This window comes from Mesoplodon bidens (genome assembly GCF_964165515.1).
Source record: "Mesoplodon bidens genome assembly, chromosome: 11".
NCBI classification, from domain to species: Eukaryota; Metazoa; Chordata; class Mammalia; order Artiodactyla; family Ziphiidae; genus Mesoplodon; species Mesoplodon bidens.
This window is the reverse complement of record NC_138167.1, coordinates 68285-89658: the sequence shown is the minus strand read 5'-3', so window position 1 is coordinate 89658 and position 21374 is coordinate 68285. Positions and strand designations below refer to the sequence as shown.

General features: G+C 55.0%; 1 protein-coding gene across 2 annotated transcripts; it reads right to left on the bottom strand.

The window, feature by feature from the left end:
- Positions 1-523: 523 nt before the first annotated feature.
- Positions 524-20616, bottom strand: BID (BH3 interacting domain death agonist). 2 transcript variants are annotated; one of them, XM_081248971.1, is made up of 6 exons: positions 20530-20616; positions 8658-8719; positions 5144-5348; positions 2834-2973; positions 1906-2118; positions 524-981 (listed from the first exon to the last, which is right to left on the bottom strand). In XM_081248971.1, the coding sequence occupies exons 2-6, from the start codon at positions 8667-8669 to the stop codon at positions 970-972; spliced, it is 582 nt and encodes a 193-aa protein (XP_081105097.1). In that variant the 5' UTR covers positions 8670-8719; positions 20530-20616; the 3' UTR covers positions 524-969. The 2 variants fall into 2 exon arrangements, with proteins under 2 accessions (XP_081105097.1, XP_081105098.1); XM_081248972.1 differs by lacking the exon at positions 20530-20616 and adding an exon at positions 20362-20383.
- Between the last annotated feature and the right edge of the window lie 758 nt (positions 20617-21374).

Sequence of the window (21374 nt, the reverse complement as noted above, 5' to 3'; positions counted from 1 at the left end):
AAAAAAAAAAAAAAAAAAAAAAAAAAGACTGCACTTCCTTACTATGAAGGTGTCCCTGTTTTGAGAGGAATTTTTCACTTGTAAGAGGTCCATGCATTCCCTCGCCAATCCCTGGTCCCCTCACACTGCCTGTGGTACCACCACCACCAAGGGTGCGCTTTTTTTTTTTTTTTGCTGTGCTGCACGGTATGTAGGATCTTAGTTCTCTGACCAGGGATCAAACCTGCACCCCCTGCAGTGGAAGCACGGAGTCTTAACCACTGGACCGCCAGGAAAGTCCCAAGTGGGTTTTCAGTACGCGGGCCTCTCACTGTTGTGGCCTCTCCCATTGCGGAGCACAGGCTCCGGATGCGCAGGCTCAGCGGCCATGGCTCACGGGCCCAGCCACTCTGCAGCACGTGGGATCTTCCCGGACCGGGGCACGAACCCGTGTCCCCTGCATTGGCAGGCGGACTTTCAACCACCACGCCACCAGGGAAGCCCCCCAAGTGGGTTTTTTTAAAAAACAAAAAAACATTAAGTGTGTTCTTTTTCTTCTTTTATTTGTCAATCTGCTTTTATTTTGTTCTTTTTTTCTTTTTTGGCTGCAGCTTGTGGGATCTTAGTTCCCCAACCAGGGATCAGACCTGGTCCCTGCAGTGGAAGCACAGAGGAGTCCCAACCACTGGACCACGAGGGAACTCACGATCTGCTTTTAGATCTGATTTTCAGGCGGGGACCTTTGCAGCAGACATTAGGTAAAGGCACAGTATGCGTATGGATGTAGAGGATGTGAAACATTCACACATGCACGTGAAGAAATTCCTCAATGGTCCCTGGCTGTAACGTGGTGAGAGATACACAGCTGTCACCACGTGCCTGTCTTCTCTGCGCATGTTAAAGTGGCCGAGGCTCCATCTCTGTGGAGACAGCTACACCGCTGTCACCATCTCAAGTGGTAACCAGTCGCGCTTCTGCTGAGTCGTCCCTTCAGTCCATCTCCTGGAGCAAGAAAGGACAACAGCCGGGATTAGCCAGCCTCCCTCCTGAGCCAGGACCCTAGACCTGAGCCTCTAGGGCCACAGTCAGCAGCAGTGCGGCCGGGGCTTTGCAAACAAACAGCTTTCACCAAGTCACTTATGGTGCCAAGAGGCATCTCAGTGGATGTGAGGACTGGACCAAGGTTCTGTTTCAGCCCCACAGTGTCTGGAAGCTGTTAAGAGAGGCTTATCTCCTTCCAACAACAGCTCAGCTTGGTTTTGCAACGAGTTGGGGTTTGTGTTCTCCCTCTGGTTTTTATTTGTAAAAGCCCATATAACTGAAAGCCATGCAGAGAGAATGCTTTTAAGGCTCATCAACTACATATTAAGAGGGTCAGACGCCTGAGCAACATTCCCGACACATAAAACCCCAAGATTTATAGATAAGATACATCCACTTTCCCTTCCAGGTGGTCTATGAAACTGAAGCACCAGACCTTCTAATATCCTGGGTGGAGGACAGATGTGTGCCGTTTTTACCCCCTTTTGACCTCTCACCCTCCTTGGTAAGCATGTGTTTTAATTTAAATTATACTCATTTTTGTGACAAGGTGAGGCTGACAGCAGACTGGAAGCCCAGCGTGGGCCCCTGCAGCCCCCTCTCCCGCTCACCCCCCAGCAGCTCGCACAAGCCTGTGGAGGGTGCACAGTCGGCCTCCGCTGCCCTGTAAGAGCAGCTCGTCTCAGAAACAGCTGGACTCCCGGACGCAGAACCAAGCCTTTCCTCCTGAGCAGGAAGGGCCGTGCCCACCTTCCCCGGGGTCTGTCCCCAGCAGGCAGCCCTGCAGCGAGGGTCCCATAGCTCAGAGGGGGCCGGAGTGGCGAGAGGCAGACACCAAGGTGGGGGGTTGGTAAGAGCCCAGGAGCTGCCACCACTGGCTCTTACGTTTTGGACTAAGTTCCTCACGTAGGCGAGAAGGTTCTGGTTGATGAAGGTCACTGTGGTATGGAAGACATCTTGGAGCACAGCTGGCGAGTGGTCGGCCACCTTTTTGGCCACGAGCATGGTCAGCAGCAGCAGGGTCTTCTCGCGGTCCACGTCCGCAGGGTAGAGCTGTGTGAGCTGTTCCAGCGCGGCCGCCAGGCACCGCCTCTTGTCCTGCACGTGGAAGCAGAGGCGTGGTTACCAGGCCTCCCGCGGGGAGGAGGGAAGTGCTGTAAACAGCTGAGGAGGCCAGAGGAGAGGAGGTAAAGCTGGGGGCAGGCGAGGCACCCCCCCCCACACACACCCCTCACCCCCCTGCGGCGTGTCCTCGTCTCCTGCTTGGAGGCACCTGAAATCAAGGTCAGCCACCGCCCAGGGGTCCGGCCCCAGTACATGGGAGCAGCGAGCGGGATGGGGAGCTCCTGCCAGGAGAGGCCTCGTGGACCGCCAGACCGGAAAGGACCTTCCACGTGCCAACATGTGGCAGCAAGAAATGGCACCAGCAGCATGTGTCTGAAACACGCCGGCCAGCGAAGCTCAGAGGGAGGCTCCCTGACAGACAGGCCCTCCCGGAGGCAGGAGGCTCGACCCGCTGGGCCCAGCCCGAGAGCATTTCTAGGTCACGGGGGCCCCGCCGCCTCAGCAGTCAGAGGAGTGGAACGTGTTGTTTCAGGAAGAGTCACATCCGTCTTGTTAACCTTTGGGGGGCTCCGTCCCCAGACTCTTGAGTCCGACTTCAGGTTCAGGTTTTCAGGTGTCAAGTGACTTTCTTCCGAGAGACAGTTCGCCAGGCTGACTCTCTACAGCAGTCACGAGCTGAGCCACCTCCCCGGACGCTGGTCTGTCTGCCAGGAGGCAGAGGACGAGCCCCGTGGGTTTTCTCACTCACCTCCTCCGACAGGCTCGTGTTCCTGAACTGCGCGGCCAGGCCGGCCACCAGCCCCGGGCAGATGCTGCACTCCATCCTGTCCCCAATCTGGGCGAGCTGCCTGGCGATGTCCCGGACCACTTCCTCCTGAGCCTCAGAGTCTAAGGTGCAGACGAGGGGGGAGGTTTCAGATGATGCCCCACTCACACCCCGCTCCCGCTCCACCTGCTCCAGGAAAGGGGTGGGTCCTGCATCCACAGCCCAGTGAGGATGGTGTGGACACGGGTCCAGGCACAGGGGCCGGGCGGGAGAAGGACCTGTGATGCCGGGGTAGCCACAACCCGGGCTCGAAGCCCAGTGTCCGATGGCTGTTGGCAGAGGAAGCGGTCAGGACAGAGGCTCTGCGGCCTCTCCTCCTGGACTTTGCCTCCCCTCCACACCCCCACCTCCCCAGATGCCATGCTCTTCCTTCCTGGACACCATCTGAGCCCCTCCCCAGAACAGAAGCTTCCAGGGGCTCTGGGGTTCCCAGCTGTGGGCTGACTCCCGGGTACGCAGCTGGGGACCTGGGGCACTGAGTAGCCAGCCCCCTCGCTTCTCCCTGCAGCACAGGAAGTGTACGCGCCTCGGCTCCAGCCCCCCTCTGCCTGTCACACAGGTGGAAGGCGTGTGGCAGCCAGCCCTACGTTGAGAGAGTTGTTGGCATTGTTTTCCCAACAGCATTTGCTCACTCTGTGTCTCTGTGTCACATTTTGGTAATCCTCGCAATATTTCACTTTTTCATTATTATATATTTGTATGGTGACCAGTGACGTCACTGCTTCAACACGCTGCAGGCTCAGAGGATGCTTAGCGTGCAGCAATGAAGTACTTTTCATTAAGGCACGAACGCTGTTAAGACAGCGCTGTTGCACACTGAACACACCTCCATGTAGTGTACACGTCTACACATGCTGGGAAACCAGAGGGTCCAAGTGCCACGCCTTGTGGTCTGGACCCCAACCAGCAACCTTAACCTTAACCTACGCCTGCGGGCCTAGCTGCCCGCACACTCGTCCCTCGGGGTCTGGGTGGGTGCCAGCCCAGGACCACTGCGGGCACCAAAGTCCAGGGGCCAGCGCACAGCAAATTCAAGTTTTGCTCTGGGGAACTTTATGGAACTTTTTCCCCCAAGTATTTCCAACCTGTGGTTGGTGGAATCTGCCAGCAGTGCCTGCACAGCCGTGCGCCCGTGGAGTTCCATGGGCCCGGCTGCAGCCCTGACCTCACTGAGACGTGTCTGTGTGACCCCAACACGAGCCCTCCTCGCCCCGAAACCTCCCACTACCCGCCCACCTCTGCTCGGGGACAGGTCACCACTCGCCTGCTGAGACGACCTCGACCTGGGTCGACAGCCCGGCCACGCTCGACCCCGTGGTCCCCTTCGCAGCCCGGCCCTCACGCTTGTCCTGACTTGCCTCCCACACAGCCCCCGACAGCGCCGCTCTCCCACCTCCTCCCGTCCAGCTGAGCAAACAAATCCACCGACGAGTGGCAGCCAGGCCTCCGTTCTGCCCGTTGCTCCCACACCTCCTCAGGCTCCTGACCACACCCCGCTTCTGCCCGAGCGCCTACCCTGCCCTGTGCGTCCAGTGAGGCTCCAGTCTGAGGGGGGCTTGGTGCAGACGGGGCCACCAGGGCAGCAGGTCTGACAGCAGAGCTACTCCTGCCCCTTCCCAGAGGGGGCGCCTAAGGCAACCCTGGCTGGTGGGGACCGCGTGCTGCACCGCCGGCCACCCGAATTAAGACAGCTGGCGGCCCAGAGGCTGGATAAGCCGCGAGAGGGCCGTGACCCCCCCCCCCACCAGACAGCAGACTCCAGCCCAGGCCTCCCGGGAGCGTCGGGGACACCTGGGAGCCTCCCCCGAAGCACAGGCTGGTTCAGGGACCCTACAGAATTCCTCAGGGGGCTCCAGGGTGTGCTGTGCCTGGCCCACCTCCAGAAGGGTGCCCAGCGGGCAGCTCCCAGCCGCCTCCGTGGAGGCAGCACTGGGGGCACAAGCTGAGGCCGGAGGGCAGGACGCACACCTGGGATCCGCCACACCCGGAGGACCGCCCAGCCCAGAGAAGGGCCCCAGGTCCCCGCTGCCCTGGTGACCGTGCAGATCGTCACGGCCATAACACACACAGGAGTAAAGCATGGGTGCTGCACAAATGCAAAGAATCTTCAGGAGCCCGAGTGGGTTTCAACGGACTGGACTCGGCGAGGCCTGCTCCGCTGGACACGGGGTGGACCTGAGCCCGAAGGCCCCACAGCCAGATCTGGGCCGCGGAGGCTGGCCCGGCGCCTACCTGTCTCTGCCGGCCCCTCGTTACGGAAGTGGCTGCACCAGTTGCCATCCGTCTGCAGCTCATCGTCGTGGGCCGCGCACACGGGTAGCTTGCGGCCCAGCACCTCCAGCTCTTGGTGGCAACGGGAGTGCGGACAGCTCTGGAGGAAGCTGAACACCAGCAGGCTTGTGGTGCGCTCGTCCTGGGGGCTGGCGCCGTTGCTGACCTGAGAGGAGAGTCCTGTGGGAACATGGCCCCAGGCCGGGCAGCCGGGCCCGGGATGGCCTCCCTGGCCCGGGGCCTGGACACCCTGCCAGTGGGCAGGGGCCAGTCCGCAGGGCCACGTACAGATGCCGAAAAGCTCCAATCCTGCAGAAGGTGACCCATCTGCCAGCGGCCAGCTGGTGCGCCCCAGGGTGGGTGGTCAGGCACGTACGTGTCTAGGTGCCATCCTGGCTCTGCACGCCTGCTCTGGGCCCCACGTATCTTTTACCAACCAGAGCCCATGCTCACTGGGAGTGCATCCAGCAGTTAGAAGCTCATCCTCTTCCATCATGTCCTTGTGGGCCCAGGAAGGTGTTGTGCAAAAGCAGATTTTCAATACAGCCCGGGCAGCAGTGACCACAGGCAACACCTGCCTCTGGGCAGGCCTGGCTGACCTCAGGTAGATAAGCCCCTGGCCAAGCCCACGAGCAGCACTTGGGGAACCACGAGGGCCGCTGCACGTGGCAACCAGAAGGCAAGTGCAGAGCAGGACCAGGGGTGCTCAGGTCACCCCCAGACCTGGGATTAGAGGGCGTCGTGAGAGGCTAGGATGCCGAGACCGCCCATATCAACACATGCAAAACACACGGCCTGGGCTGGGAGAAGTCATGGGGAGAAAATTAAGGTGCAGGTAAAATTTACTTCTAAGTCCATAATGTTTTTCATTAGAAAATACTAGAAAAATATTCTGATTAGGAAAATCAGAAAACTTTGGGAAGCCAGTTTTTAGAGGACAAATTGTTTTCAACAAAATGCATAAAATAAGGTGCTTATGTATTGCTATTCAGCCTTTACTTCTCCAGAATTACTCCTAAAAGGGGGAAAATGTATGTAAAAGCTCTACTAAATCTGTACAGTGAGGCCAGTGGCACAAGGCAGCTGAGAAACTCAAGAACGTGCTGCGTCTCTACCTCAGGAGACGTCCTGGTCAGGAGGGGAGAGGGGCTGAGGCGGGGCCGCGGTTGAACCGTGTCCCCCAGAGACAGGCCCAGCTGCTGACGGCCAGGACCTGCGAGCAGGACCTTCTTTGGAAATGGGGTCTTTGCAGATGTCACGTTAAGGCTGGGTCATCCTGGATCTGGGCCTTATCCCATGACCCATGTGTTTACAAGAGAAAGGGGCGGACTTACACACACAGGGATGCCAGTGCAGACTCCTCAGAGCCTCCGGAGGAACCAACCCTGCAACACCCTGATATCAGACTTGTGGCCTCCAGACACTTCAGGAAAATACCCAGCTGGTGGGCTTTCCCTGCCGCAGCCCCAGGGAACTAAACCAGGCCGTCTTTTTCAAGAGGTTAGTAAACAGGGTCTGAAGTCTGGGTGTGCAGCAGCATTGCCAGCAGCTACGCCAGGTCAGGTATCAAACCGAGATGCAGTGACCTCTGCCTTTCCCCCCGAAACACAAAGAACAGAAGTGGCCAGGCGAGAAGGAGAGCATCCCGTGTTAGAGGGCTCAGGCCCTGGAGCCACGTGTTTAGTGCCATGCGGGCTGGCTGGGAAGCGTGTGGACAGACTCCGTTCTGAGCATGTCAAGAACAGGCTGGCCTGGACTCCCAAACAGGCACCCAGCCCAGAAGACCAACAGCACTTAACACCAAGAACAAGCAAGGCTGGTGACAAGCCAAGGACGGACAATTGATACAAGCTGCAATGGATGTCTCAGAAGGTGGGAGATTTGATAGTTTATCCTTGTAGGTCACAGGAAAAAGTACGTTAAGAGCAACGATCAAGACTTAGGAAATCTTGCCGGACATAATACAGATTTCATCTATAGGAGGCAAAAATAACTCGTGCTATAAAATCAGTCCCAGTGCAGAGAAAACGATGGAAAGCTGTCCAATGTGTGCGATAAACTAGACTAATCCTGGTGTCCAAACCTGGAGAAAACAGCACCAAACAAACAGTAAAAACAAAACAAAATCAATCTCATTTTCTACATATCAAAAAAAAAATCAAAGAATGCTACAGTATAGATGAATAGCACCATACAAACAGTAAAAAAAAAAATAAAAAAAAAACCAAGCCATCATGCTCAGTGATACAAGCCTGACACAAGAGGACATGCACTGCTCCATGCTTCCCATCTGTGTGGTCCCTGAAGCATCAAATGCACAGAGAACAGGGGGCGGTGGTGGCAGAGAGACGCGAGTGCGCTTAACGCCACTGAGCCGGACACTTAAAAAAGGTTAATACGGGGGCTTCCCTGGTGGCGCGGTGGTTAAGGATCCACCTGCCAACGCAGGGGACACGGGTTCGAGCCCTGGTCCGGGAAGATCCCACATGCTGCGGAGCAACTAAGCCCGTGCGCCACAGCTACTGAGCCTGTGCTCTAGAGCCCACGAGCCACAACTACTGAGCCCGCGTGCTGCAACTATTGAAGCCCGCACGCCTAGAGCCCATGCTCCGCAACGAGAAGCCCGCGCACCACAGTGAAGACCCAGCACAGCCAATCAATCAATCAATAAATAAAAGGTTAAAATGGTAAATTTTACTGTAATTAAAAAAAAAAAAAAACCTGGAAACAAAATCAGAAAAATGTCAGAAAATCTATAGGGGAAAAAAGTCAGAAAATCTATAGCACGGTGAAATTTCTGACGGGGGAAGAGGAAGCTGCTGGATGTCTCACCATGAACCTGACTGTGGGGCACGCCTGTGTCTCGGTTTTCTCAGCTTGAAGGGAAGAAAGGGGAAAGCAAAGCCCTGGGAGTGTGTCTGCCCTTTCCCACTGAAGTCGTCAGGAGACGACTGGGCAACTCCCGAAACCTCTTCTGCTCAAGTAGCTGACGTTTCTCCTGAGCTGCTAAGCTGGGAACCACACGGCTCCCAGGGCTGCAGAGGGATGTTTGAGAAGCGCACACTGAGACCCCAGGCGCTGTCTGCTCAGAGATGCAGAAACCGGGCCAGGCTCGTGAACCACCTAGTGAGGCCGCCCCCATGGGGCTGGTGGGGTCACGGAGGGCCCCAGGCTGGGCACCCGAAGATGCCACACTGCCTGGCAAAGACAGGAAGGAGGTGAAGAAGACCTGCTGCTGGGCCAGGCGCGACTTTCTCTTTTAAACTCACTCAAAGCACAAGGCGCCATTTAGGCCCCATCCTGCTGAGGCAGGGGACTGGCCCACGCGACCTCGGTGACGCTATAGCTCTGAGCCCATGCTGCACAGGAGCAGGCGGAAGCGGTGAGGGGACGAGGGGGTTATCCGCCCTGTGCTCCCGAGAGCTGGGACCCGAGGCTCCGCCGCCCACACCCCCAGGACCACCGCCCATCTGACCTTCGAGTCCATGGCCCAGGCAGCGTCGTGGGCTCCAGCTCACAGGGGCGCGGGTCGGCAGCCTGGAAGAGGACACACACAGGGTGGGTGCAGGGCCCCGCGGGGACACCCCTCCAGGACCCCCAGGGAAGAACAGGGAGCCCTGCTGCCCTAGCCCGCCCACCTCAGCCCGGCCCCCAGCCCGAGCTCACTGGTCAGGCAGACAGGGCCATCTGCTCCCGACCCCTGTGCAAGTCAATACAGGACTTGGAGCGCCGGCTCCCTCCACGGAACACACCTGCACGTTTCCAGGGACCTGCTGTGTCCTTACCACGGCCCCATCACCGCGCTCCCCACCGACCCTCCCCAGCTGCAGCCCCAGAGCACCGAGGGGGTGAGAAAACAGGCACGCCTGGGCCCAGGGCCACGCGGCTGCAAGGGCTGGTGAGATCAGTCTTGCACAGAAAGATGTGTATAAAGAAAGAAAGAATGTGTATTTGACAGTCACACAAAAGATTGAGGCTTCCAGATGGCATATAAATCCACACTAAATAACCCGGCGGCATAAACAACTGAGCAGACAAAAAGCCCATCGGAGACTGAGTTTAAAAAGATTATGCCCCCAACATGGAAAATATGAAAGAATGAGAGCTGTGTGCACCGTAGAGACATCCAAACAGACTGGAAATGTTTCTGCAGAGCAGTGTCAACAGAATAATCCCCGGTTAAAACGTCCGCACCAGTGAATGTGTGTTTACACACAGCATTAGGGTAAACCCAATGAACGGGTCCTCTCGTAGGGCAGGAACAGTCACATTTGGAACCTCCATATGGTTCCTAAATACACAGGGGGTAAAGAGAGAACCACCAGCTCCTCTCCAGGGAGAAAGGGCAAGGCTTCCCCCACCACCACCACCCCCACCCCCGGAGCGCGGGCGGGGGCCTTGGGGGCCTGCATCCCCAGGACCCAGGCCACCCACTGGGAGTGGGATGAGCCCACCCTGGGGCCGGGCAGGCTGCAAAGGACGCAGATGAGTGGAGGGACAGACAGGAAGCAGCAGGACGCCGGCCCGAGGGCCTCCACGGGCCTCCAGGGCAGGAGGGAGAGCTGCAGGACAACGTGCAGGCCCCTGGGGGAAAGGCCGCAGAAGCCAACCCACGTCCACAGTCACAGCCTCGGCCTCCACCGCGCCCTCTCAGGAACGAGCTTCCGAAAACCGGGGAGGCCGCCATCAAGGGGTAACTCACATAAAATCTGCCTTCCGCCGGGAACCGCCCTCCCCACTGTCCCCGCGGCCCTGATCCACGTCCACATCGCTGGCACTGTGCTCATTTCCCGCCTCAACAGATACTGCCACAAAATGTTTTAATGCCTTTACATAAGTGACCCTTGAACAACGTGGGGGTCAGTGGGCGTAGAGTTTCGTTGTATCCACGATCTGCATTCTCCAATTCAACCAACAGCCCATGGGGCATTTACTAGTGAAAAACATCCCCACAGAAGGGGGGGCCCATGCAGTTCAAACCCTTGTTGTTCGAAGGTCACCTGTGCATGTATGTCTTTATAGCTCTCCCTCTATACGTAAGGATATAGAATGAGAGCAGAACACGGATGCTGACCCAGACGGGATGGATGCACAGGAGAAAGTGCCTCTGCAGGACGGTTGGGCCCCGGTGTTTTCCTCAGAAAGACAGTGGGTTTGGAGAAGGTGGATTTCGTTTTTTTCCTTCTGAAATGAACACTTACTAAAGATTTTATGTAACTGATTATTTAATGGGGGAAACAAAGATGTTAAAACCACTCAGAGCACACAAGCACCCACAGCAGACCACCTGCATTTCTATGCACACATCACCGGCATCAGCATCTGTTTTCTGCAGCTTACAGAGGCGTTAAATAGCTCAAAGACAAGAAAAGCAGAAACGGTGAGCTGGCCAGAATATGCAGGTTTTTTGCCCATTTCAAAGTCTTTCACAGATTTCCTGACAGTCTCCGGACTGGTAATCTCAAAGATTATTCTTTGACACACACAAACAGGGCGGGTCTCCTAAGAATGTTAATTAACCAGCCAGGCCTCCTAGATTTCTTTTGCAAATTTATATTAAACAACTACTAATGCCACAAGATCAGCTTCTGTCTGGAAATTCTCACCAGGAAGCTCAGGCTGGACTCTGCTACCCGGAGGGCGGGCAGGAGTGCCAGGCCAAGCAAGTCCACAGGATCCACCTGTGGCCCCTCTAAATGTGTGCGGAGAAAAGGAAGCCCAGCCAGGGGAACAGGGGCCACGGATCCAGACACTTGCACGTGGCAGAGACTCAAATGCAGGCAGGGGGTAGGGAGCTTTGCAGAGGAGCCCGCGGGGGAAGCAGGGGGCCCGCTGGCCGTGGCTCCCTGTGCGATGGCGTCCTCTGTGTCGCCCCACGTCGGAGGCACAAACAGAAAGGAGAGAAGCTGTCAGGTATCAATCGAGTCCTGAAGTTATTTTTAGCTCCCTGGACTGTCCCAGAGAGCACTCTGACCTGACCTCCCGGGCTGGTGGTCACCGGGGCGGGGCCGGGCAGGCTACTCTGCCGTCGCCCACTCGTATGTTCAGTCCCGGCCTCTCTTACTCAGGTCCCCACTTATCTCAGATTCCCCAGCCTGCAGGAAGCGACCTTCCCACCACGGAGGGCGGGGACCCCAGGGCCAGACTGGCTTTCCTGGGGGGCTCTGTAGCCTTCACTCCCTACAGGCAGCTCAGTTCTGTGACAAGTGGCCTGTCACAGTCGATCACACAAGCATCACTGAGAAACAGGACGGTCTGAGGAAGGCTCTCAAGCTGTCCAGTTATATTACGTCCTGGTGAAAAGAACGCAGGGCAGGAGGCAGCTGCTCACACACGTACACACAGAAGTACCGTCTGTTCTAGGAACTCTGCTTCCGGGTACGTGCACACCCACCCTCCTGGCTGCGTCACTCACAATAGCACAGGTGGTGACAACGCAACGTCCACTGATGGGTGCGTGGATGGACGCGGCGTGTCCCTCACGTGGCGAGTCTCGTTCAGCCTCACAGAGAAGGAGAGTCTGGCACCTGCCGCACAGGGAGGACCCTGAGCCGAGCGACGTGAGCCAGACGCACAGGGCGGCCGCTTCGTGAGCCCACTTCTCTGCTGGAAAGTGGACCGCGGGCCCGGGGCGGGGAGATGCGAGGGTCCTGGAGAGGACGGGGTGGTGGCACCTCAGTGCGGGGACATTCGGAAGTGGTTATGGTGGAAAATTTTATGTATATTTTACCAGACGCACAACAAAGAAGGAAATTCTGGCACCTGCGACAAAGTGGAGGAACCCTGAGGACGTTACACCGAACAAAACAAGCCAGACGCAGAAGGACACACACCGTCTTGCCCCACTTGCATGAGAAACTGTGCCTGTTTTCTAGAGAATTATTAATTCCTATTAATGCCACTGAGCTGTACACTTAAACTGATTAAAACGGTAAAATTTTCATCTATTTTACCACAATAAAAAAAGTTTGAAAGAAAACACCCCCCCGCCAGAGCCGTCTTTTTGAACCTATGCAAATAGCTGTACCGTCACACAAAATGAGGCAACTTAGCAAGAACTCTGTCAGGAAGGACCAGGTGTCATTTCCGCCTACCAGGTTTTTATGGGTTACAGACAGTTGAAGAAAGAGAAAGTTTCGTGTGTCTAGAAAACAGAAATGGAAACGTCAGCAATATTCCGAGCAAACCACCAGTTTCCCACCTCGGTCTGTGGGTCCCAGCAGCTGCGCCCACGCCGTCTGCATCCAGAAGAGCCTGGAAACCCTGACCTGCACCCTGGGTGAAGCTCTGAGTTGTTGAAGCCAGGAGAACACGAAAGCCTGTTTGTGAAGTTTCACTAGTTCAAAGTACCTGGTACCAGCCTTTCCACAAGCCTCTGATCCCGTCCTTCTTTGCTGAGGACACACACGAAAAGCCCCAAGTCATCCCCAGAGGGCACAGGCTACCGGGGTGATTCATGTGTTTCTCTAACCGACAACATCAGAACGGAGGGGGTCAGATTCTCTTTTGGGGTACAGTACGTAACACACGTGATCAGTGTTTCCCCTGAGAATAAAGGCGTCCCCATATAGCACACAGCTTCTGAAACATTTAAACGAGTAACGGTTTCCTGTAAACATAACCAAAGCAGCCTCACAACAGTAACACTTCAAACAAATCTGATTAATTGTATAATCGCTCTCTTTATAAGGTAAACGGCCTGTGGGATTCTCCAGGGGCACTCTGGGAAGTCTCAATAATAGTTTCAGGTGTAAAAGACACCCTGAAAACATTTATTTTTCTAAATTCAGGGTCCAACCTCTGGAAGCCCTGTCCGAGTCCACTTGGGCACTTGGGCACTGAAGACGGGGTCACGGGTGTCTGGGAAACAGGACATGGCTATCAGTGAACGGAACTAAGAAAAACCTTAAGCTCCTCGTAAGTGATCAACCTTTGTTCTCTGTGGGGCTGTTTTTCCCCTTAAAACATAAAGCATCAAAAATTATTGTTTTGGGGACTTCCCTGGCGCTCCAGTGGTTAGGACGCTGCGCTTCCACTGCAAGGGGTGGGTTTGATCCCTGGTCAGGGAACCAAGGTTCCACAAGCTCCGCGGTGTGGCCAAAAATAAACAATTAAAAAAAACAAAAACAAAAAAAAACGTTTCGGCAGGAAAGGAAGCAAGACCATCAAAACAAGCAAACTTTGCGAAAATTGTGAGACTTCATAGCTTCTTCTCAGACTCAGACATTTAAGAGATTTACAAAAAATGAAACAATGTTCTCACTAAAAACATTGTTTTGCAAAATACAGTATTTAAAAAAAATATTCGTTAAGCAACAGGCATTGATATTTTCAAACAAATCAACAATATTTGAAAATTTTCTCCAGTTTTACTTTCTCACACAGAAAATAGATAAAAACCACTTAATCAAAAGCTTTTCACGGTCCTCAGTAATTTTTATGTGTAGAAGAGAGACCAAAAAGTTTGGGGGGTGGGGGAGAGACCCCCTTTCCTTGAAAATAAAAGCACATATACAACAGTTTTTCTCTGTCATCCATTTTAATTACAACTCAACCCAAGTGACTGACCTTCCTTCACAGAAAACCAGATGCCCAGGTGTCACACAGCTCACACGCTATCTCCAGCAGCACGCGTGCCCTGGGCATCCCCACAGTGCAGACACGCTGAGCAACACCAGCCAGAGACGAAGCCTCTGCTGGGGACACTGAAAACACTTGAATTTACACCTGGTACCCAATGCTTCGGTATCCTGTCTTACTTAGAAATTACCTAGGTAGACAGTGATTGCCATCATTAACTCAACTTAATGTGTGTCCAAGCTGTACCCTGGAATACTGTTAAAGTAAAAACAATGTCAGAATTCTATTCAACTTAGTTGAAAACAAATTTACATTTATCTTAACTTTAAACATCATGTAAGAGTAATATTAGCTGATTTGATAAGTAAACCTGTAGAAGTTTGGGCAGAAACCAATTACAATAAAATGTATTATATCAACGTTATATTGATATATTATTACATGTAATCAATATTAAGCATAATACCGATAAATCAGAGAAAAGACACAGCTTTTTTAAACCCCGAATTATTAATTTATCCTCATTTGCCAAAGATTTATCTTAATTATGTGAACCTGCATTCTTTTTTGTTGATAGTTGATGTATAAGTTACAGGTGTACAACATAGTGATTCACAATTTTTAAAGGTTATACTCCATTTATAGTTATTATAAAATACTGGCTGTATTCCCTGTGGTGTACAATATTATCCTTGTAGCTTATTTATTTTATACATAGTAGTTTGTACCTCTTAATCCCCTCCCCATCTTGCCCTTCCCCCTTCCCTCTCCCACTGGTAGCTACTGGTTTGTTCTCTGTACCTGTGAGTCTGTTTGTAAACCTGTACTCTTAAAGCGTTTCCGAGTTTGGACTGCCTTGGTGGCGCAGTGGTTAAGAATCCGCCCACCAATGCAGGGGACATGGGTTCGAGCCCTGGTCTGGGAAGATCCCACATGCCGCGGACCAACTAAGCCTGTGCGCCACAACTACTGAGCCTGTGCTCTAGAGCCCGCGAGCCACGACTACTGAGCTCACGCACCACAACTACTGAGCCCGCATGCCACAACTACTGAAGCTCACGCTCCACAACAAGAGAAGCCACCGCAATGAGAAGCCCGCGCACCATAATGAAGAGTTAGCCCCCTCTCGCCGCAACTAAAGAAAGTCCGCACACAGCAACGAAGACCCAACGCAGCCAAAAATAAATAAATAAATAAAATTTGAGTTTCTGTGCATTCTAAATTTTTTAAAGTCTAATGCATTTAAATTATTAGAAACGAGATTTCCTGATTTTCTGGAAATTTTAGAAATATTTGATTTATATAAGCATTTATTTAGGTCCACAAGCCAATGAGAACAGAGTTCCTCCAATCTGAGACACTTCACAGCCTAACTCCCTAATGATGAGAAAATGTTTCGCACATTTACACACCAAGGGGCCAAGGCCTTGCTGAATTACAGACCCACAGGGCACACGGCGTCAGTCCCACAACTTCAGGGCCAGGTCAAGAGTAAACACAGAAACACCAAGGCTCACGGGTCCGGATGTGGTTCTCCGTGGTAGCACGAAATTCTGAACTGAGCTCAGAAGAGACCAAGGACACAAACCACCGTCTGACCACCCAGATTCTCTGTCCTGTCCCGCTCAACACAGAGCAGACCTCTGACACCTGCCCACAAGGACCACAGTCAGCAACGGCACCAAAGGAGTAACTGGTGCACATGTGCAAACGCAAAACCCAGCCAAACACAGGACAGAGGGAGCCATTCCACTGGCCCTGAGATGTGGCCTCTGGGGGCTGAGACCCACCGGCACGCTTTCAGGGACGGCTCCAAAACTGCCAGCCAAAGAAAAGGGAGAAACCATGACTTTCATACAAATACAAAACAATAAAATGAACACATGTCCAAGATTTTATTTATTAGCTCATTAATTAATAAGGGAACCAGTAAGATAGGTGATACAACCAGTTTCTAGATAACGTGGATTTCTAAGGCGCCCACCAGGTCTGCTGAGGTCGCGTAAGACAGTCCTTCCCCCAAAGCGGGTGAGCAGGGTCAACGCAGAGCCACAGGAGGCCCAGGCCAGTGTCCACGTGGGCCCCTTCTGACGACTCGTGGCGGGGTGGGAGCTGCCACTCACCCAGAACACAGTGTGGCCTCACTTCCAGCCCCTTGCCACCTGGATTCGCCAGGACCGAAGCTGGCGTGTGGACGCTGGTCTGTCTCTCTGGCTCCTCTGTGCCGAGCTCTCCGTCCCTCAGGCCTCCCCAGGCGCTGGGCACATCCTCAGAAACCCCAGTGCTTGCCCCGCTCCTCGGCCCTCCCCTCCATCCCACAGGCCTGGCAACCACTGGCTTTCAATCCTGGCTGCACACGCTGGGAGCAACTGAGAGACTTCAAGATACAGATATGACATGATCTTACATAAGGGAAAGCCCAAGGAATCCACTAAAACACCTCTGGAAGTAATAAATGAGTTCACCAGCGCTGCAGGACACAATCTCTGCAAGATCTGTTGTACTTCTACGTGCCCGCAATAAACAACCCAAATGTGAAACCGAGAAACAGAGCAGCACCAAGAGAAATAAGGTACTTCGGGATACACTGAACAGAAGACGTGTCAGACTTGTACAGCGAAAACCACGAACATCGTGGAAGGAAAGTAAAGATCTAAATAAATGAAATCATTCCTGTCCAGGGACTGGAAGATGTATTCCATTCCGCCAGTGGGGCCCCCCCGAGACACCGACGGACTCAACACAATTACCCTCAAGCTCCCAGCTGGCTTCTTCGCAGAAAGTGACAAATGGCTCCTGTTTCATGAGGAAATGCAAGGGGCACAGAAGAGCCAAAGTAAGAAAGAACAAAACTGGCGGACTCACACTCCCCAACTTCAAAACTTATGACTGAGCTACAGTAATTGAGACAATGTGGTACTGGCAAAGGATAACCTCACAGATCAATGGGCCAGAAATGACAGTCCGTAAATAAACCCCTAATATTTATGGTTCATCGACCTCTGACAAAGGGGCCAAGACCAGGGTAAAGAATAGGCTTTTCAGCAAATGGTGCTGGGACAGCTGGGTATCACAGGGGTGAAGGCATGAATTTGGGCCCCTACCTCATATCATATACAAAAACAAACTCCAAACATATCATAGGCCTAAATATAAGAGCTACAACCATTAAAAAAAAAAAAAACTCTTAGAAGAGAACAAAGGAATAAAACGTTTTGACCTTGGGAGAGGCAGTGATTTCTTACATATGACACCAGAAGAACAAGTCATACAAGAAAAAAATAAACTGGACTTCTTGAAAATTAAAAACCTTTGTGCTTCAAAGGAAACGATCAGTGAAAACACAACGCACAGAATGGGAAAAAATGCTTGCGAATCATTTACCAGACAAGGGACTTGTACCCAGAATATACAAAGAGTTCTTGTTAACAACAATAAAAAGACAACCCAGTTAAAAATTGGGCAAAAGATTTTAATAGGATCCAAAGATATACAAATGGTCACCAGGCATATACAAAGACACTCCACATCATTAACCACTACGGAAACGCTAATCAAAACCACAATGAGGGGACTTCCCTGGCGGTCCAGTGGTTAGGACTCTGCACTCTCACTGCTGAGGGCTCAGGTTCAATCCCTGGTTGGGGAACTAAGCTCCCCACAAGCCACGTGTGCGGCGCGGCCCCCCAAAAAAAAGAAAGAAAGGAAAAAAACCCACAGTGAGATACCCCTTCACACCCACGAGGACGGCTAGAACCAAAAGGATAAGAGCAAGTGATAGCGAGGATGTGGAGAAGCCGGAGCCTCATACCGTGCACGTGGAAATGGAAGATAGTGCAGCCACTTTGGAAAACAGTTCTGCAGCTCCTCTGAATGTTAAACAGAGGTATCACAAGACCCAGCAATTCCACTCCTAGGCATGCATATACACAAGAGAAATGAAAACACACGTCCACACCGAAACTTGTACACGAATGTTCATCGTGACATTATTCAAGACAGCAAAAAGCCGAATGTCTATCAACTGGTGAATGGATAAGGAAAATGCAGTAGATCCATAAAATGGAGTATTATTTGGCCATAAAAGGGAAGGAAATTTGAAACATTGGATGAACTCTGAAACATTATGCTGAATGAAAACAATCTAGTCAAAGAAAACCACAGATTATATGACTCCATTTACATGAACTTCCCAGAATAGGCAACTCCATAGAGAAAAAAGTAGATAAGGGTCACCTGGGGCTGCGGGGATAAGGGGACTGGGGGGTGACTGATAATGTGCGTGGTTTCTGTGGGGGCTGTTGAGATGCTCTAAAATTAGATTGTGGTGATGCCTGCACAACTCTGAGAGTAAACTGGAAACCACTTTAAATGGGCAGATTTTATGGTATGTGAAATATCTCAATAAAGAGGTTTAAAAAAAAAAGCAGCCCAAGGGAGGGTGGAATAAAGAGGGGGAGCCACCCCGTCACACAAGCCCCAGAAGTGAAACCCACCCCCCAGTGCAAAAAGCCTCCGAGTCCCAGTGTCCTCGTCCACCGCCGCCAGACCTGCCCAGGCCCTGGCCGAGAGTTGTGTGCACACAGGGTGCAGCAAGACGGCCCGCAGGGGCCGGTGTGCCGGGGGCCGCTCCAGAGCGTCGAGGTGGGCCTCCGTCCAAACAACCTCCCTCGCTTTGGAGCCAGGGAGAAGAAAAGGGATGTCCCACGGCCCTCCTGGTGACCCGGACCCCTGGCCCCGGAAGAGAAGAGCCCTCCCCCACGCGTGGCAGCCCCGCTCCCGGCCGGCCGCCACATCCTTCCACCGCGGCAGAAGGTCCCCGGGCTCCACGGCACTCGTGTGCCTGAAGGTGACCAGCTCCTCTCCAACCTGCTCTGTGACCCGGAGGGGACTCGTTTCCTCCCCGCCCGCGATGACAGGACACTGAGGGAAGGGGATAACTGCAAACGAGCCACTTCCTCATTGTCCCAGTGGTGGCTTCTAGGACCCTGGACACAAATACACAAAAGCCAACCGAGAACTCAATCTGCAGCAGAACCTCCAGAAGTGGCTGCTCTGTGGTTCACCCAGATGATCACGTCTGCTGTTCACTGGGAACTTCCCCATTCAGCCCAGCACGGGTAGGAAGAGGAGGGAGGGAGAGGAAGGAGGGAAAGGACCGGGTCGGGCACTTGGGGAAAAGGCCCAGAGAGGGTCCACGGCACCGCCCCACGCTTCCCCCAGACCCCAAGGCTGCCCGCAGGGAGGGGTCTGCGGAAAGGCCATCCCCCCACCCCCCACCCCCCCGGGTCTAACAGGTGCAGGGGAGCAGGGCTGGGACGTGGGGCGGCGGCCGGGAGCCCAGGCAGCGCAGCCCCGCGGGGAGAGCCCGGGCTCTGGGGCGGCAGGGTACTCAAGCGTCTCCGTCTCGGATCAGCATTCGTCCAGACACAAAGCTCTGCCGGAGTGTCCCGCCCAGTGAGCTCCGCGTGTGCTTCGGGGGCGCACCCGTGTGACCCCCGGGGGCCAGGTACTGCTGCCAGATCCTGTGCAAGGGAGGCCCAGCGGGGTGGGGGGCACTCCGGGCCTCCACAGCCCCCAACTGACGTCCGGCCACCAGAGGCGCAGCCACAGAAGCACCTGCCACAGCTCTGGAGGGAGGCTTCTCAGGGCCGACAGTCCAGTCGCGGCGTCCCGGGCACCGCCGCACGACGCGCGCTCCTCCATCCGGGCACAGGGCCCGCCCCTCCCCCGCCACAGGCAGGCGGCCGCAGCGCCAGGCCGGTCTCCCTCCTCCTTGCCCCTGGGTGCCGGGGCTTCCAGGCAGGCCGCTCGCATCTGCAGTAAGTGGGACCTCCAGTCCTGGGTCTGCGAAGGCCCGGGAGCAGGGCCCCTCCCCCAGCACTCCCGCACTGCTGGCAAGCTCCTATCCACCCCTCAGAGTCCACGTCGGATGGCCTGACCTCCTCAGACAAGACTTAGGGACCCAGCCCCTTTTCCGGCAGCTCTCTGCTCCAAAGCCTGCATCCCGGTGTCCCACCGTCGCCATTCCCACCACACAGCACTCTGTCCCGCGGACCGTCCTTGGACCCCAGCGGAAAGGCTGCCCCCTGGCGGCAGGAGGCCAGAAGCCGCCCCGCGGTGCCCTCCTAGAGCCAGCTCAACCCCTGCAGCCGGAGGGCTCCTCCCACCCTCCCCCAGCTCGAGCACAGACCCTCTTCCAGGGACAGTCAGCCGTGGCTCCCGGCGGGCTCAGGGTTTGCCCGGAGACGGCAGGGACCCGGGCCCAGGAGAGCCCCCAGCCCGACCTGCGGGCGTCCCGACGGGTGGGATGGGACTGGGAACCACGTGCCCCTGCTGAGGCCGCCGACGGAGGCCTGGGCAGCAGACAGACCCGCAGTAGGGGCATGGCCGGGGCGGAGTCGCCCAAAAGGGTCTCAGGGGTGAGGCCCCCCTCAGTGAAGACCGCCCCCTCCCCCATGAGGGCCATCCCACCCGGCAGCGCAGCGCGTCCCGCTCGCTGGATGAAAGAAACGCGCCCCACGCCCTGCGCCCGGCCTGCTGGCTGAGGGTCTCGGACTTCTCGGGGTTTCCGGTCACTAAGTCACTCAACAACCCACTTCCGCCGGCCGCAGCGTGTCCAGGGCAGCGCGAGCCGGGGAGGCGCCTCGGCCCGCACCCGCGTCTGCCTCACGCGGAGGGAGCAGCGAGACGGAGCGCGCGGGGGCAGGGAGGGGGCGGCCCAGGGGCGGAGGACGCGGGGACTGGGGACGCCGGGCGGTACTCACCTCCCACGGCGGCGCCAGGCGGCGAGACGGCTGCGCACAGGCCTCGGGCGGGAAAAAAGCCGACATTCCGGGGGCGGAGCGCGCAACCGCCGCAGGCCCACTTCCTGTAGCTTCCGCCCCGCCCCGACAAGGCTCCGCCCCCTCACTGCCGGACACGCCCGCCCCGGCACGGCCACGCCCCCACCCCATCATTTCCTCAACCTTGCTGCGGCCCCGCCCCTTCCCGGCCGCACCCTGACAAGGCTCCGCCCCAGGCCCACCTCCAGGCCCCGCCCCTCGCCAGGTCGCTCGAGGCCGCGCGCGGAGAAGCGGGACCAGGGCAGTCGCTACTCGCGAACTCAGGAATAGAAGCCGAATTTTAAAAAGAAGAAAAAAGACAGGAAAGTAATATAACCAGAAACCATGGGCTGGTTACAGTCAAATCATAAAATCGCAGTATTTTCTACTTTTTTGTATTTTCCAATTTTTCTTAAATGACTGTGGCACCAATTTTACAGTGAATAAAAACTATGTAGGGCTTCCCTGATGGCGCAGTGGTTGAGATTCCGCCTGCCGATGCAGGGGACACAAGTTCGTGCCCCGGTCCGGGAAGATCCCACATGCCGTGGAGCGGCTGGGCCCGTGAGCCATGGCCGCTGAGCCTGCGCATCCGGAGCCTGTGCTCCGCAACGGGAGAGGCCACAACAGTGAGAGGCCCGCGTACCGCTAAAAACAAAAACAAAAACAACTACGTAATAGGGACTTCGCTGGTGGCGCAGTGCTTAAGAATCCACCTGCCAACGCAGGGGACACAGGTTTGAGCCCTGGTCCAGGAAGATCCCACATGCCGCAGAGCAACTAAGCCT